This window comes from Python bivittatus, unplaced genomic scaffold, assembly GCF_059951505.1.
Source record: "Python bivittatus isolate LINGU-HERP-01145 unplaced genomic scaffold, Pbiv_v1 ctg000020_np1212, whole genome shotgun sequence".
NCBI lineage: Eukaryota > Metazoa > Chordata > Lepidosauria > Squamata > Pythonidae > Python > Python bivittatus.
The window spans coordinates 95,852,020-95,868,892 of NW_028277030.1; the positions used below are offsets into that span (position 1 = coordinate 95,852,020).

Below are 16,873 nucleotides of genomic sequence, written 5' to 3' on the forward strand. Positions count from 1 at the left end.
TGCTCCCAGGCCATTGCAGAATGTCAGCCATAACTAGCATTTTGAGTTGTGCCTGGAAATGAATTGGTTGCCAATAAAACCACTGTTGCATATACCTTGTAACTGGCCCTTCTGTCAACTGAATTGCTGCATTCTGAACTTCTGTTGTTGTTGTTGTTGCTTCCAACTCTTCAGGACTAAATGGGCATCATTTCTCCAGGACAGTTTATCAGTGACTGCTTCTTTAAGATCTTGTAAGTTTGTGCTTATATCAACAGTGATCGTATATAGCCACTTTTTCTTCTGTCAGCCTCTTTGCCTTTGGTTTTTCCAAGCATTAGGGTCTTCTCCAGTGACTCATGATTTTGTATTATGTGTCCAAAATATTTAAGGTTTTACTTCATTTTTAGTGCTTCTAGTGAACAAGCTTTACTTCATCCAGTACTATCTGATTTGTTCTTCTTGTGGTCCAAGATATTCTCAACTATTTTCTCTAGCGCATAATTCAAAGGCATTCATTTGTGTTTGTTCAACCTTTCTGATGGTCCAGGTTTCACAGCTGTATGTTACAACTAGAAAAAACATGGCCTTGATAATATGTACCTTTGTTGTCAGTGTAATGCCCCTGCACTTTTTTATTTTGTCAAGACATCTTGTCTTTTTCTCAAGTAATAGATTTCTTTTTATTTTATGACAGTCACCATCTCTGTGAATTTTTGAACCTTGGAAGGTAAAATCTATTACCAGTTCAACTTCTCCACCTACTTCCGTTGGGTTGGCACTACTTGTTTACATTCTCTCCCTCTTTTCTTTAATATTGAGCAGTAGAGTAGCTTTTTCTGGGAGGAGGCTAAGAAACATATGAAGGGAGAGTAGGTGGTCATGGCTTAATGGTAACATAGTCCAGGTGGCAAGAAACTTGGGATGCAACACATAAAAAACAGGTGGAATTCATACCATTGTGGTTACCATCTTGACTTTAGTAACCATACCCTGTGGACACCCATGGAAACAAATGTTTGAAATAATTCCATCAGGGTAGGAAAATCTTACAGTTTACCCCAGAGTGGCATTAAAAATACTCACTGACATCTGTGTAGTTTTTGCTTCTTGAATAGTTTCTACACGTGGCAGATCTTTTCTATGCATTGTTGAAGTCTGGATTGCAGATAATTTTGAGCATTATCTTACTAGCATATGAGATAAGTGTAATTGTTTGGTAGTTTGAGTGCTCTTTAGTACTGCCCTTTTTTGATAATGGAATATAAATTTCCACTCCTGTGTTTTCCATACCTGCTTACAAACCACATGTAGCATTTTAAAACTGCATCATTTTGTAACAATTTTAACACTTTGAACTGTTCTTCTGCTTACAATCTGCTGGATAGGACTAGCTGGTTATAATCTTCCATAGATTGTAAAATTTTTGCAATATTGAATGATATACATACATACAGAAACAGGCAGGGGAGAGATTGTAGTGAATGAATAGATATGAATAAGTAAATACATTACTCTTTTCTAACTTCATGCCCTCCAAAAGTGTTGATACTACTTCTTCTTCCATTATTAGAAGACACATTTCCCATGCTGGCTAGTAGTTCCTGAGTTTTAATCCCAACACAACTACAGGGAACAAGAATAGAGAGGAATAGAAGAAATCGTAAGCTAAAGACTATTTTTGTGTACAGTGTCAGATGTACAGGTATACTTGAGAGGCGTCCAACATCTTTAAGACATTCCTGGATCAGAGCTCAAGAAGAAAGATACTTCCATTTAATAATGGGTAAGCACACAGCACAGGCATACGTGCACAGACACATTGAAATTATATGATTAAACAGTCAATTTTACACAGGCCAAAGGTCTAATATGCTTATTAATGATCTGGCTAAGAAAGCAAGCAATGTAATGGAAAAATGTTCAAAAATTATTTTTAATTTAGTCAGAACTACAAGACTGAAGAACTTCACTCAAATAAACACTCTAATACGAGTGGCCAAAGCAACAGCAATAGCCAGGATTCAGGATTGTCGTAATGGAATGTACAGGGAGAAAAAGTAAAAATATATATTTTTTAATTTCATGCATTCCCATAAAGGTAATAGCATTTATTAATATGTTTGCAATAGCTAACCAAGGAGATTCAACCTGACTATCTCTATGAGATGATAAATGGTAAGATTTTGTGCAGTACAAGTGTCTCAAACACAAACAATGCATATGAGCATAAGGAATATAAACCTGTAATGGCATTAAAGAACAGTTTGGGAGGCATAGCAGATAGCTTTTAAAATGCTACAATTGTAAATAAAGAGCACTGTTGAGACCATTATACCTTCTTTTGCAGAGTACATTATACAAAGATTTTTAAAGAGAAATAATTGAATAATATAACACAGAAAAGTTTCAGCATCTGTAAAAGCAAACTGCTAATCCCTGATTTGATTGATAGATAGATAATAGGTATTACATCATCAGATTTAATAAAAAAATGGGAAGTTATTTATAAGAATATCTGCTTTGGCTGTTTAGTTAAGCTTTAAACGTTTTGGTGGGGCCCAAAAGCTCACTAACTTCCTTTAATGAACCCCAGAGACTATTTACACTTTACAATAGTCAAGATTTTCACACACAAGAAATGTGAAAGGAAGTTGTGAATTTCCAAGCACAAAAGCATCAGGAACCAATGAATCAAAGCTACTTGTAAATAATCTATTATTTACCATATTATTTCATGTGCAGTGATTAGGATTTCTTCTTTCTGGGTTCTCTGCATGGAACACTATGCACGAGTACAAGTTGTTTATAAAGTTGCAAATCATCAAGTTACCGGACCCAGGTTTGATGCAATATATGTGAGGGCTGTCAGCCTTAAGTAACAATGCTGCAGTTTCAGCCTAGGCTAGGGTGAGGAACATTTGCCCTCCAATCCAGTGACATCCAGGAGATATCTTGGATCTGGGAGATGTGGCTGACTTGCTTTGCCCTGTCAACATAAAATAAACAAGTATTTAGTTGGTAGCCTGAAAGACAAGGCTGACATAGGCTGAGCAGCTAACCAGAGCTGGAGAACAGAATACAACCACTTAAAAAAATCCACTCCTTCCAACCATAGGAAAAGACAAGGACCAAGATTCCACAACCCAGTTTAGCATCAATATCCCCTAAGGAACATAAAAATAGACTCTTATTTTGCATGGGCTTTGAGTAGGATTCAGGCCCTTGACCAAATCAGGATCTAATGGCTAATCTAAAAGTCATTGATGACTTGGGGATTTGTTGCATTTCCAGAAATATTGGATGAGGTGAGCAATTTGTCGGATCTCAACTGCCTGCTCTTTTGCATCAGTGAGTGCAGCACATGGCAAGCAATTTATTTTTATATACAACCTACACAAATGTGTCACGTAAGACGCATGTTCCCTGTGAAAATGTATTACAAATATATACTGAGATGTTTTCCAGATTCATTAGTCTGTCATTTGGTTTAAATGAAAAATTGACATTCCTATTCATTATGTTATCTATTTTTGAACTGAAATAAAAGGTGTTGGTATCATATACTGTATTACCATAGTTCTTCAGAAAGGGAAGTATCTGTAAGCAATTGCATTTCGCTGGAAAGTACCTTGATCAAATCATTTCCCAATGCAAGAGTCACCCATTGGGGGAGATGGGCGGCATACAAATGTGATAGATAGATAGATAGATAGATAGATAGATAGATAGATAGATAGATAGATAGATAGATAGATAGATAGATAGATAGATAGATAAATTGCTGCTGCCTTTAAGAATCAGGAGATGCAGAGTTTCATCTCAGTGTTAAACTGGGCCCCACAGAAAAAACAACAAACTGGTTTATGGATTAGGCAGTCTTCATCATATTACAGAGGGTATATCTGTGCTTTCTGCCTCCTTCAGAGTTAAAGATGGCAATAGAGTATGGAGACTCTGTTCCAAAATTGGCAGGATACTGGAGATGTTTGAATACCTATCTTGTCATGGATGTCTGTGGGAAGGGAAGAGAGGTGGCGACAAGTGACAACAAAATGACATTGGGTTTTATTATGGATGCCATCAATCCTAATTTAGATGTGGTGAACAGAGTAAGGGTGGAAAAGAGCCTTAAAGTGTGGAATCCTTGGGGTTCTCTGAGCTTGGTTGTTTTCTTGCAGACATTTTGTTACCCAGCTAGGTAACATCTTCAATGCTAGAAGGGAGTGAGGTTTGCTCCCTGTTTATATACAGTAGCTTGCCCTGTCAATGTTGGTGGGGGTGTTGTTTTCTCTTTGGTAGTTCCTTGATTAGGTTATTGTTTGCTGCTTGATTGTTTGTCTGGTGTTAATCCTGGTGTTAATCTCTGCTTATCTAGGTGATGACTGCTGGTGAGGAGATGTTCTGGTCTTTTTCTTTCCTTTTTATTGTCTCCTTTGAATAGTGTGTAGATGTTTATCTCTATGTGCCTGTTGATGGCTGATTTGTCTGAATACCAGGCTTCCAGGAATTCCCTTGCATTTTTGGATTTAACTTGGTCTAAGATGCTGACAGTTTCCCAGTTGAAACTATGGTTAAGTCTGTCCATGTATTGTGAGATTAAGGAGTTTTCATTGTGTCTTCTGACTGCTAGTTGGTGTTCATGGATACGCTCTGCTAGGCTTCTGCCTGTCCGTCCACATAGTGGTTGTTGCAGTCCTTACACTGTACATTGTAGATGACACCTGTTTTTTCTTCTTGGGCTACTGGGTCTTTTGGTTTACCTAAGATGTTTTGGAAGGCTTTAGTTGTTTTGTGTGCTACAGAGATGCCATGCAGTTGTAATAGTCTGTTGGTCGTTTCTGAGATGTTTCTGATGTATGGCAGTGTTATCCTTTTCATAGCTGGTGTTGGTTGTGCTGTAGTAGGTTGAGTGGTCAGACACTTTTTGATAAAGTTGAGTGGATATCCATTTTGTTGGATGATGTTGTATAGGTGGTCTGTTTCCTTTTTCTGCTGTTCTGGGTTGCTGCAGTGTGTTTGCGCTCATTTGAATAACGTTCTTACATAGCTGCTCTTTCCAGTAGTAATGTATGGCTGTGAGAGCTGGACCATAAAGAAGGCTGAGCGCCGAAGAATTGATGCCTTTGAACTGTGGTGCTGGAGAAGACTCTTAAGAGTCCCCTGGACTGCTAGGAGGTCAAACCAGTCAATCTTAAAGGAAATCAACCCTGATTGCTCATTGGAAGGACTGATAATGAAGCTCAAGCTCAGATACTTTGGTCACCTAATGCGAAGAGAGGAGTCTTTGGAAAAGACCCTGATGCTGGGAAAGATTGAAGGCAAAAGGAGAAGAGGACGGCAGAGGATGAGATGGTTAGATAGCATCACTGAAGCAATGAGCATGAAACTGAGCAAACTCAGGGAGGCAGTGAAGGACAGGAAGGCCTGGCGCGATATGGTTCATGGGGTCACGAAGAGTCAGACATGACTTGAGTGAACAACAACAACAAAATAGCTGCTCTTGTGGGAGGTTGAGTTGTTACTTTGCTAATGGAGTACTTAGTGTGACTTATTTTTCGATAGACTTGTGTTTCTAATTTGCTGTTATTTCCTCTGCTGATGTGGATATCCAGGAAGGGTAGTATGTTGTTTTCTTCTTCTCTAGTGAATTTTATTCCTTTGAAGCTGTTGTTGATAGTTTCATGTGTCTTCTCTAGTTGTTTCTTTTTTATTACGACAAAGGTGTCATCTACATACTGGATCCATACTTTTGGTTGTATGCGTAGAAGTGCTATAGTTTCTAGATGCTGCATTACAATCTCTGCTATGAGTCCTGACAGTGGTGACCCCATGGGTGTTCCTCTGATTTGTTGGTATATTTGTCCATCAAACTGAAAATAGGTAGTGAGGCAGAGGTTGATGAGGTCCATGATTCCGGGTATTTCAATCTTGGGGTATTTGGTTAGGTCACGTGTGTTGTGCAGTACTGCTGACATGGATTCTTTTGCTAGTTCTGGTTTATGGATGTAAATAGTACTGTGATATCAAATGAGACCATAATTTCATCTTCATCTAGTTGTACATCTTTGATTTTCTGGAGACACTGTAGTAGGGAGTTGATAGAATATTCACTCCCCTCTGTGAGATGTCCAAGCTTTTTTGTTAGTTCTTTCGTTATGTTGTATGTTGGGTCACTGGTAATGATATAATAGGTTGGAGCGGTATGTTGGGCTTATGTATTTTTGGTCATCCATAGAAGTGTGGGAGGATGGGTCTACTGTTTTTCATCTACTACTGTTCTTCTTTTGTGATATGGCCTTTCTTGATTAGGTTGTTAAGGGTTCTCTTGATCAAGTTGTCTAGTTTCTGTATTGGGTTAGTGTTAACTGGGACATAGTTTTCTTTTGTCCTCCAATATTTTTTTGGCTTTTTGTATGTATTGTGATTTATCCACGATAACTGTGGTTTGGCCTTTGTCTGCTGGGAAGATGATGATGGTTTGGTTTTTCTTTAGGTTTTTGAGGGCTGCTCTGTCCTCTGCTTTGAGTTGGTTCTGATTCTGTGTTCTTCTGATCTGTGGTATGATTGTCTGCCTTATGTTTTCTTGCGTCTCTGTGTTAAGTCCTGTGGTTTTAATGCTGCTTCTAAAGCTGCACAGAATTCTAGCTGATTAGTGTTGTCCATGTTATAGTTGAGGCCCCTCTAGAGGATATTGTGTTCTGCAGTAGATAGTGGTCAGCTGGACATGTTGACTACCCATTTGGGTTCAGGTACTGCTTTGTTTCTGGAGGTTCTAGCTGATTAGCATTTATATATACTGACAACCACCATCAAGAAGACTACATCCCTAAGACAAGCTGAAAAAAGAAAAACACAACTTCAGACTAAACTGCCCAAACTAAACCCTAGAACTACCAAGGAGAAAACAACACCCCCACTAACACTGACAGGGCAAGCTACTGTATGTAAACAAAGAGCAAACCCCACTCCCTTCTAGCACTGGAGATAGCCTAGCTGGATAACGAAACATCTGCAAGAAAACAGCCAAGCTCAGAGAACTCCAAGGACTCCACAGTTCAGCCCTGAGCTACATATATCCTCTTCTGTTAGAGCCTTAAAGGTTGCACAGTTTGCTTTTCATCCAAAGTCCCATAGTCCTTTCTCTATGGTGTTCTAGTCGGTAGGACTCCAGCAAGGCAGTGGGACCATTGGAGTGACCAGCATTATAATATTCCAGGATCAAAAGAATTGCTTTGAAACTGAAGTTGGCTTATTTGTCTACCCTTGATGGAGCATACCCTGGAAATTCAGCTTTGAATTCCTAAACAAAATTAATGTTCTTGTGAAGAAGAAAGGGTTTAAAATCTGATGGGGGACATATTGGGTTCTTTAGAAGGAACTGTGCAATTTACTAACACCAACAAAAAAGTCCCTGAATAAAAGGCTGGGTGAGTTTTGTTCCCTCAGCTTGGAACCTCAGAAATGCAAGCCAGAGGATATTTTTGTATGTTCTCTACCATGTGGTAGCCCTCCACGCCTTTCCCAAATTCTCTTTGAAGAACCCTTTGGAATGGTGCTGGGTCTGCCTGGGGAACAGGAAATTGAATGTTTCAGAGTTACTGTTTAAGGACTTCTTTGCTTTGCATCTAGAAAACAGGAAGCTGTTCATGGAATTTCACAGATGCACGAGCAAAAAAGCTTCCCCTGAATGCACAGGCTATTGAATGCTGATTTCCAAAGCTGGAGAATTGCTCTCCTTTACAAATACAGCCAGGCACTGTGAGCTAGATAAGTCACAGAGGAAAGCCTTCTCCAACCTGGCACCCTGCAGGGACATTTGGCCCTGATGACCAGAATTCTAGGATCTGCAGTCCTAACATATCTGGAGGATGCCCATTTGGGATAAGCTAACATTGAAACCATGTTTTTAGAGACTTTGACAATTTTGTAAATGAGGAAGATGATGCTATGATTGCAATCTTGCTTTACAGATCCAAAGAGAGCACATAGAACAGCACCAAACCTGCAGTCAAATGCTAGCAAAACAAGATAAAGTTCCCTCAAGTCAAATGTAACTTATAATAATTCCATGAACATTTCCATGTCATTTTCTTGGCAAAGAAATATGGAAATATTCTCTGATGCAACGCCTGCCCTTTGGAATAGCATTCCCCTGGAGGTTTGGATTGCTCTGACCCTGCAAGCTTTGAAACAAACTTTTAAAATGTGTTTTTTTTCCCCAGGCTCTGGGATAGGTCAGTAGTGTGCCCATTTGATATGCGCTGTTGATTTTAGTTGTGATTCGTCTCTCTCACATTATGTGAGCTATCTTTTCCTGTTTATTTTGTCTGCTATTTTAGGTATCATATTGGTTTTAATTGTACACCACCCAGAATCAGTCTTGAGTCAGGATGGCTTTATAACTCAAATCAATCAAATCAATCAATCCATCCATCAATCAATCACTATTAGGCATAATCACCTAGATGTTGCTACTTGCTAAGTCCATCTTCTAGAATACAAGCTCCTTAAGGAGAGTTGTTACAGTAGTCCTCACATACCAACTGCAGTTGGGACCAGCAACTCCATCACTGCAATGCAGTCATAAAGTGAAAAGTCATGTCACCACACCCTACTTATGATGTCAGTTCCAGCTGTGGTCGTTAAGTGAATCACTGTGGGTCATTAAGCACAATGCCATGTGACTGTAACTTGCAACTTCCTGCTGGCTTCTCCATTGACTTTGCTTGTGGGAAGCCAGCAGGGAACATCGAAAATCATGATCACATGACCACAGGATGCTGCAACCGTCATAAATGCATGCCAATTACCAAGCACCCAAATCGTAATCATGTGACTGCAGGGATGCTGCAATGGCCGCAACTTCAAGGACCAGTTGTAAGTCTCCTTTTTCAGCGCTGTCGTGACTTTGAACGATTACTGAACAAGTGGTTGGTAAGCAAGAACTTCCTATACTGGGATGGTGTGCCTGGCTTCAGATCATAACTAGTCTGTATAATCAAGAAGGCTGAGAACAGCTATCAAATGTCTGTAAGGATAGAAAAAGCATCATAACACTGTCCAAAGGAATATAGGAAAAAGGACTGCAAGAATAGGATTCAGTGGCAATTGGCAACTTGGCAATGGAAGATACAACTGACTTTGACTGCTCTTCAGACAGTACCTTTCATCACTTATGTTAATTAAAGTAGTGGAGAAAATACCTTTCCTGTTTTTCCTTCCAGTGAAACTTTGTTTTGATGAGACAACATGACCAGATACCAGCATAAACACTATTTTAAGACAGTCCACATGAAAATATTGATCTGTCATGTTTCTCTAGTCCAGAAAATGTTAATCATGTGTAAGTTCTTCCGAGATTAATAGACTTAAATTAAACATGATTAGCATTCCTTTGCATTCAGTGAAACTCTGCAACTTTATTTAGCCTTGACCTTTTTCAGCATTGTGTCCTATTGCAGGGAAAGGCAATGTGGTGCCCTGAGAGATTATTAGACTTCAGTTCCTATCAACTATAGTCAGCACAGCTTGTCAAACATATAGTATTATTTGTCTACCCCATATAGTTATGGTTGTATTTGCTCACAGAATCTCTTTTTATTATTACAATTCTAATGCAAGCTGCAATGAAACAAAATGCTTAGATCCAAAGTTTTCCTTCCTAGATTGGAAAGTTTATTTGCCCACAAATAGCCACTTTCAGTTGAGCAGTTGATCCAGCCCAAAACCATATGGAATGTCTGACACATTAAAAATGAAAAAAGTCATCATATCTGCATGAAGAAAATCAGGGTTGCAACCTTGGCCTTGATGCATGAAGGAATAAAATGTGCCAACAAGCATAGTCTGAATCCACAGCCTAGAACAATGGTTCCCACTTTTGGCCCAGGGATCAATGGTGATCTGTGAGGATACTACAAGTGGTCTGTAGAGCAGGTGTTAAAATTAAAAATAAACTAAAAAGCAAATTATATTTTTATGGCCTAAATAAAGGTGTAGCCATCTTTTGGGGTTTGGGCCATTTAAAATTTTTAATTTATTTTTTAAATTGAATGTTGGTGTCCTAAGGATACCATCTATATACAGAAGGACACTATATAAATTTAATAAATAAATAAAAATAAATCTTGGCCACATAGGTCTGCAGCCACCAAGTTGTCAACCCCTACTTGTGGGGTGAGTGATCTCCATAAGCTTTTAATTATGACATCATAGTATGTATAAAGGCAAAGGGTGGGAAACTAACTTGAAACACTTATTTACATGGCGGTTGCATTTTCTGATTTTGAATAAAATGAGCTTTGATCTCCAATATTCGATTTTTTAACAGAATTATAAATTAAATAAAAAATAAAATAAGCACTCACTATAACTGAAAGTGAAGCTCTTTGGGGGTGGGGAGGCATATACCTACAGATCAATTGTATACTATGTACAGGAGAGCAAAGAATTAAGCATCATTCATGGTGCTTTCCCCCAGTCCTGCTTTTCAGTCTCAGCTCACTTTACATTCAGGAGGCAGCCATGTTGTGTTATTGTCTATTATTGCTATCTCCAACTACCATAACATTGTCATCACTAGAGGGCTCCCTTATACTAATGTATTAGAACACTATTGTATGATGTTGAACAATAGTGTAATAATTGCAGCAAAGCACCATCTGTAGAAAAGTAGCTCCTGCTTCTTTGTGAAAATCATTAACAAAGAGCAAATGGATAAACAGAAAGAGACATTACACACAACATACACTCAATAAATGTACAAGGAAATTACCTGGAGAATATCCGTGAACAGGAAGTCAGACAAACTTCCATTTTCCATAAGTGTACAGATGAATGTGATCAAGCTAGGAGAAAATAATGGGATTTCTCATCCAACTTATCTGGAGAGTAATAAATTATGCCATTTAGGCAAATGGCAAATTTGGCAGAGCAACCAAATCTGGGCTGGAAACATCCAGACAATAATTAGAATAGAGAAAGTCCTTAATTCTTTGCTTCTGTTTAGTAAAGGTCTGGATGTCTGCAGCCTACTCTGGTAGCTTTGCCAACTCTGCCATTTGTGATATTAGCAGACACAATCCTATTAATATCCCTACCTATGCAGTTGTTTATACCAGTGTTTCCTAACCTTGGCAATTTTAAGATGTGTGGACTTCAACTCCCAGAACTCCCCAACAAGCATGCATTCAGGAGTTGAAGTCCATATATCTCAAAGTTGTTAAGACTGAGAAACTCTGATTTATACCACTCTGAATGAATACGCCTTTTGTTACCCAGTAGTTTTGTTCAGTAGTTTTGCCTACTGAATATCTACTTTTCATATATAAAAGTAACAATTTTATTGGCAATCTCCACTTTTGTTATACTTTTAAAGCATTCTCATTTAATTTTCTGATTTCAAAGTACTGCAAGGGCACCCAAAAAGCATGACATGGAGGGTTCAGTGTAAATAAATAATTTTTAAAAATCTTGACTGTTCAGCTAGCAAGAATAAAGAGGAAGGCAGATCTTTACCAAATATTGTTTTGATCTTTCTGAAGAGGTAAAAAAACACTTTGGTCTGACTTACTAGAAGTAAGATCTCTAAACAGCACTGCTAGAAATGGGTATTAACAATCACTTGTATTGAAGAACACCACAAAAGATCTTTAGATCACTAAGTTTAACACTTTTGGCACAATATCCATCCCCAAACTTTTGGCAGAGTTCCCAAAGTAACAGGTGCTTGTCTTTGCTGCAACCTGCGCATATAATCTTAGGCTGTCTCACCTCTACTCCGGCACATCAAAATTCAGTATATTCCATCTCCTGTTCAGCATTAAACAATTTGCTTCGCTGTACAAAGCAAAATCTAAAATTGCACAGTGCAAACAAAGTGCATATCTTTTCCTTCAAGTCTTTAGAGCAAGGCAGCTTGGCAAAACACTGTTTGTTTCATTATTACTTTTTATTATATTTTGTTCGGTTCTAAACACTCCAACATTTTACAGATGACAATGAGTATACCAATGCACATAAATGGGTGTATTAATAGTGGTGTTTGGAAGCCCACCAGTGTGGCCTGCTGGACAACAGGATGGTAATCACAATCCATTGTCAAAGATCCATGCTTTTTTCCTAAATGTGTGAGACAATATTTTAAAGAGATGCTCAGTTAATCAGAACTATTTGTAACCCCTTTCACTTCTCGTGACCTTGGTTGTTCTGTTCAAATAAATAGTTGACAAACTCTGCATATGGTTTTTACCGTTATATTAACAGTTGCTTCTATGTAAGAATGTTGACCGTGAATTCACTGTTTGATTTTAGGAAGGCTGTAGTGAAACTGGGTTTCTCCTTTGTAATATGTCTTCCAAATGGATTGTGGTACATGGATGTCTATTTTGAGAGAAGGATTTCTTGTTAACATGCAGTGTGTTGCTTGTATTATTAATGTTTTCATCTAGAACCATGCACTTGCATATTATTATATATGCATATACTTGCATATTCCTGCTTTCCAATTACCAAACTGGAAACCTGAATAAATAATTACTGCACTTATTTCTTGGCCCCTGAAGGTTGGTATGCTATAGCAGTCATAACATATTTCCCCCATGTAGTCCTAGCAAATCCATGGGCTTCATATAGCTGAAAGGAGAAACATAATTTGTCCCTGAATGTTTATTTTCAAATTTTAAGTGTATTCAGATATAATCCCTTGAAAAAAAATACACATTCAATTGTTCAATAGAACAATGTTAAGATGTTAATCCAATTCTTATCTTCCCATACTCTAGTGACTAAGAACATAAAAATCCTTGACAAGCTCTTGGTTCTTTTCTTCCAGTCAAATAATTATTAATAAATTATTTGTCTTTACTGTAATGGTCTGAGTGACAAACCTCTCCAGGATTCTCAAGGGCGGTCAAGCCAAACCACACAGGAACAAGACTTGATGAGGCCACTTCCACCACCTTCACCATATGTTTTCAAGCAGCTGATGCAAAAGGAATATTGTCCCTTGATGGATTAACAACTTCTGAAAAACAGGCAACAGATGGTAGGGACCGAACACATGTCACTTTCTTGCTGAAGTAAGTTGTGCACGAAAGAAAGAAAAAAAAGGAAGAAAAGAAAAACAGGCAAGTAGACTTATTTTCAAATGATGTGAAATCTCTGAAATCTCAAGCAACGTTTTTCATGACTCATCAGCAGATTATACAATAATTTTAACCATATGATTTCATAGATTCCCTTGGGTTCATCTTAAAGGTTCTTCTGTATTCTTCCTCAGATAGGTCTTTCTTAAAACTTCCTCCCTTTTTTTAACTTCATCTGATTCTTCTGTATCTTTTGTCATGCCAGTGGGCCTTACATAAAGTCAAAGGTTTAAAGCACCTGTGTGACAAGAAAACAGGCACATCACTCACATAATGGGAAGTGGCTGTGATAGTCAGAATGGTTTCCAGGCATGCTGGAAGAAAAAAAAATGTGCAATTTCTTTGAAAAACTGTGTACAGAGGAAAAAAAGCTGTCTGGAATTTTACTCAATTATACCTCAAATTCAACCACAATGGCTTTGCTTTTAAAAAAAAAAAATCATACTTTCAAGTGAAACAAAAGTTGAAAAATATCACCAATTGTTCCACTAATAAATCTAGACAAAAATCAAATGGATTTCAATGGAATGAAGTTCTGAAATAATCTCCCTTGGTATTTCAGAAGTCCCAAGAAATAACAACTTTGAGGAGAAGTTTCATGATTATTTTTAATAAAACAATGTGAAATATAACTACATAACTCTTAGTTTTAATATAACAATGATGCCCGTGTGGTGCAGAGGGTAAGATACTGCACTAGGACCAGGAGGACCAGGTCCTAGTCCACCCCCATGGATAGGTCCTGGGTGACTTTGAGCCAGTCATTCTCCCTCAGCCCCATTTACCTCATATTTAAGCTGCCCTGAACTCCTGGAGAAAATATAAATCTAAATAACAACAGCAAGCATAGCAAATATCTTAAAAGTAATAAACTGAGCTCAGGAAACATATTTCCCTCTTTCAAGGATTTCCTGACTAATATAGCAATAAATCATATTTTATTATGGTTTGGAAGCTCCTGCCTTCTCAGGAGCTTCCAAACCATCAAAGCCCAAACAGTATGAACTTCTGATGTACAATTATGAAATTTATCCAAAGGGACATCTTTCTGATTGCACTTACAATTAAGGAATTCCATATCTAACCTGAGGTTACACTGTGCAGGCCTGACAGTAATTTCTGCATCATAGCACTAAAGTTAAGATCTTCAAGAATTTCACATTAATAGGTGAGAATAAATTTGTGGATGTGCCTGATGTCCTATTTATTTTAGAAATTGCAGCAGACAACACGGAAAGTCAGGATCTGGTTCAGTCCAAGGCCAAGTCAGATGGAAAGGCTCAAGTCTTGCCAAGCCCCAGGAAGTAGAAGCACTTATAGATTCAGACCCATAGATGCACCATGTAGAAAAAAACTTTCTGGCTGGAATATTGTGAAATCTGCCCTCTGGAATTGCTGAAGGGAGAGATTAAAATAGTCTCTCCCTTCAGCAAAACGCCCAGCAAAATGACTTCAAGGAGTAGGGTAAATGACTTCAAGTAATTTGCAGTATAATATAATGATGTGTCCAGAGCTTGAGAGTCCCATTCTGGGCACTCTGATGTTCCTCTATTGTCAGTCAAAAGTGTACGTAAGCTCTTTTCTCCAATTCACACAAAGGCCTTGATTAAGAGGCTGAGAAAGTTCCTACGTTAGTAGGAAGGGAGATAAAATGGTTTCTGAAAGTGAAAACAATCTAATTATTGAGATTTCCATAACCTAACCTAATCTCTTTTCACTTTTAACAAACCTGGTTAAAGAAGCCTCTATGACAGCGTTTCTCAACTTTGGCAACTTTAAGATGGGTGGACTTCAACTCCTATACTGGCTAGGGAATTCTGAATTGCCAAGGTTGAGAAACATGGCTCTATGAGAATCTTGCATTTTACTGTAATCCCCTTTCAAGAACATGATAGGTAGCATCTTGAAATTTATGGAACAGGCCAATATATTGTAAATGTTCGGCAGAGTTCACCTTGTAACCCTGTCTCCAATTTGCTGCTTAATAACACATGTGGCTTTGTCTAAAGCAGCTCTTAACAGGTACTCGGGTGATAGTCCATAAGTGTGCAGTTTATTAAAATATTTTGCTTCTGTTTAGCTCAGTACCTATCCAATAGAGTTAGTGGATGCAGGCCTATGGTCACAAAATTGAGCTTTAGCCAAGCAAGTAACATTATTGGCCAGACATTGGCCCCTATTCCAGGAGCAGGGTGACCTTGAATCTCTGAGCCCCATAGGGAACACATCAGGGTGTCAGAAATGGATTATTTCATAAGCAGCAAGGCTGGAAAAGGAGTCTCTGCACACCATAAAGGAACTGAGGAAACAGGTTAGTTGCAGCAGAATGCAGTCTTAAAAGCATTGCTATACTCTTTGGAAAAGGAGGAATCATAATTTAAGTGGGCTGTTTATTCCGAAGGACTGAAAAACCTCCTAGATATTTGAAAAATCTAACCTGTTCAACCAGTTGCTTGTCTATATACCAACAATGACAAAGTGTTATTAGAGAAAATCATAAACTTCTGTTTTTTGATAATTAATAACCACCTGTGTTAGCCTAGCTTGAGTCTAGGGCATCATATCAGCCACATCTGCATAAATCAAGATTGACGTGCTTTTTCATTAGACAGTGTAATCACAACATTAAAGTGATTGCATCATTATGTGTATGTTGTCATTTTGTCATCCTCACAGTTTGCTAAGGAGGCCACTGAAGCTATTCTTGGCCTGAACTTGAACTCTGTTTTTGGAGCATGACTTTGTCTGGGATTACTCACTTCTGCTTGCACTTATACACGAACTTTGGATCGTCTGCTGACTGTTGCAAGTGATAATTTCCTGCATTCTTAACTCTGGTGCTCAGTAAGGAGATGAGGGGATGGCAGTTTTGAACTTGACTAGACTCATTAAATCACTGTTTCTTGTATTAATACCCAGAAACTTGCCTAAAGATGCTGATCAGAACATCTCAATTTTCCCCAGCAAATCTAAATGTACTATGTTGCAAGTGTGTCCTGTAACTCCCAAAGAGCCCCTATACCAAAACTGTGCTCATTTACATAAGACACCATCTGCAATCACAACATTCTTGTATCTCTGACCCCATCCTTTTCTAATTAGAATTCGAAACTTGGTTTTGCAAATTCTACTCTACTGTGGCGATTTACCAAATGCCGCCTTTTTAAAGTAAATTGAAAAGTTGTTCTTGTTTGGTAACATGACTTCTTTAATTATTAAGAGGCCAAGCAATGTGGTAAATTCCAAAAGAAATATTTTGTTCCTACAGACCTGCTCTCTTATGTGCAGTTGTGATTAATGCCTACTGATGTTGAAAATTAGTTTCTCTTTTTTCACAGAAAAGAAGGAAATTCCACATTTTAGGAGAACCTGGAATGGATGGATGGATGGATGGATGGGCAAACAATAGCAAATAAAATTCAACAACTCTGTAATGGCAGAATCTTGATGGAAGTTAATATTTCAGTTGCCTTCTGCTAATTTGTGAAATGTATTGTATCCAGTCAAATCATACAAACATTTTGGAGACACTGTTTCTAGTGAGAATCAGTTTGGTGTAGGGGTTAAGGTGCTGGAGTAGAAACCAAGAGACTGTGAGCTCTAGTCCTCCATTAGCACAGAAGCTGGCTGGGTAACTTTGGGTCAGTTAGCCTCTATTAGCCCAACCCACTTCACAGGGTTGTTGTTGTGGGGAAAATAGAAGGAGGGAGCATTACACACAGCACGTTGAGTTACACAAAATAAAG

The 16,873-nt window shown here is 38.3% G+C and overlaps 1 protein-coding gene across 1 annotated transcript in view; it reads right to left on the reverse strand.

Annotated features, from left to right (window-relative positions):
* Positions 1–1,845: 1,845 nt before the first annotated feature.
* The window catches only part of LOC148217132 (uncharacterized), a 77,526-nt gene continuing 62,498 nt past the window's right edge, over positions 1,846–16,873 (reverse strand). Inside the window, exon 4 of the mRNA XM_088144543.1 lies at positions 1,846–2,968. Coding sequence (XP_088000669.1) covers positions 2,885–2,968 — 84 coding nt within the window. The 3' untranslated portion in view covers positions 1,846–2,884. The remainder of the gene's footprint in view (positions 2,969–16,873) is intronic.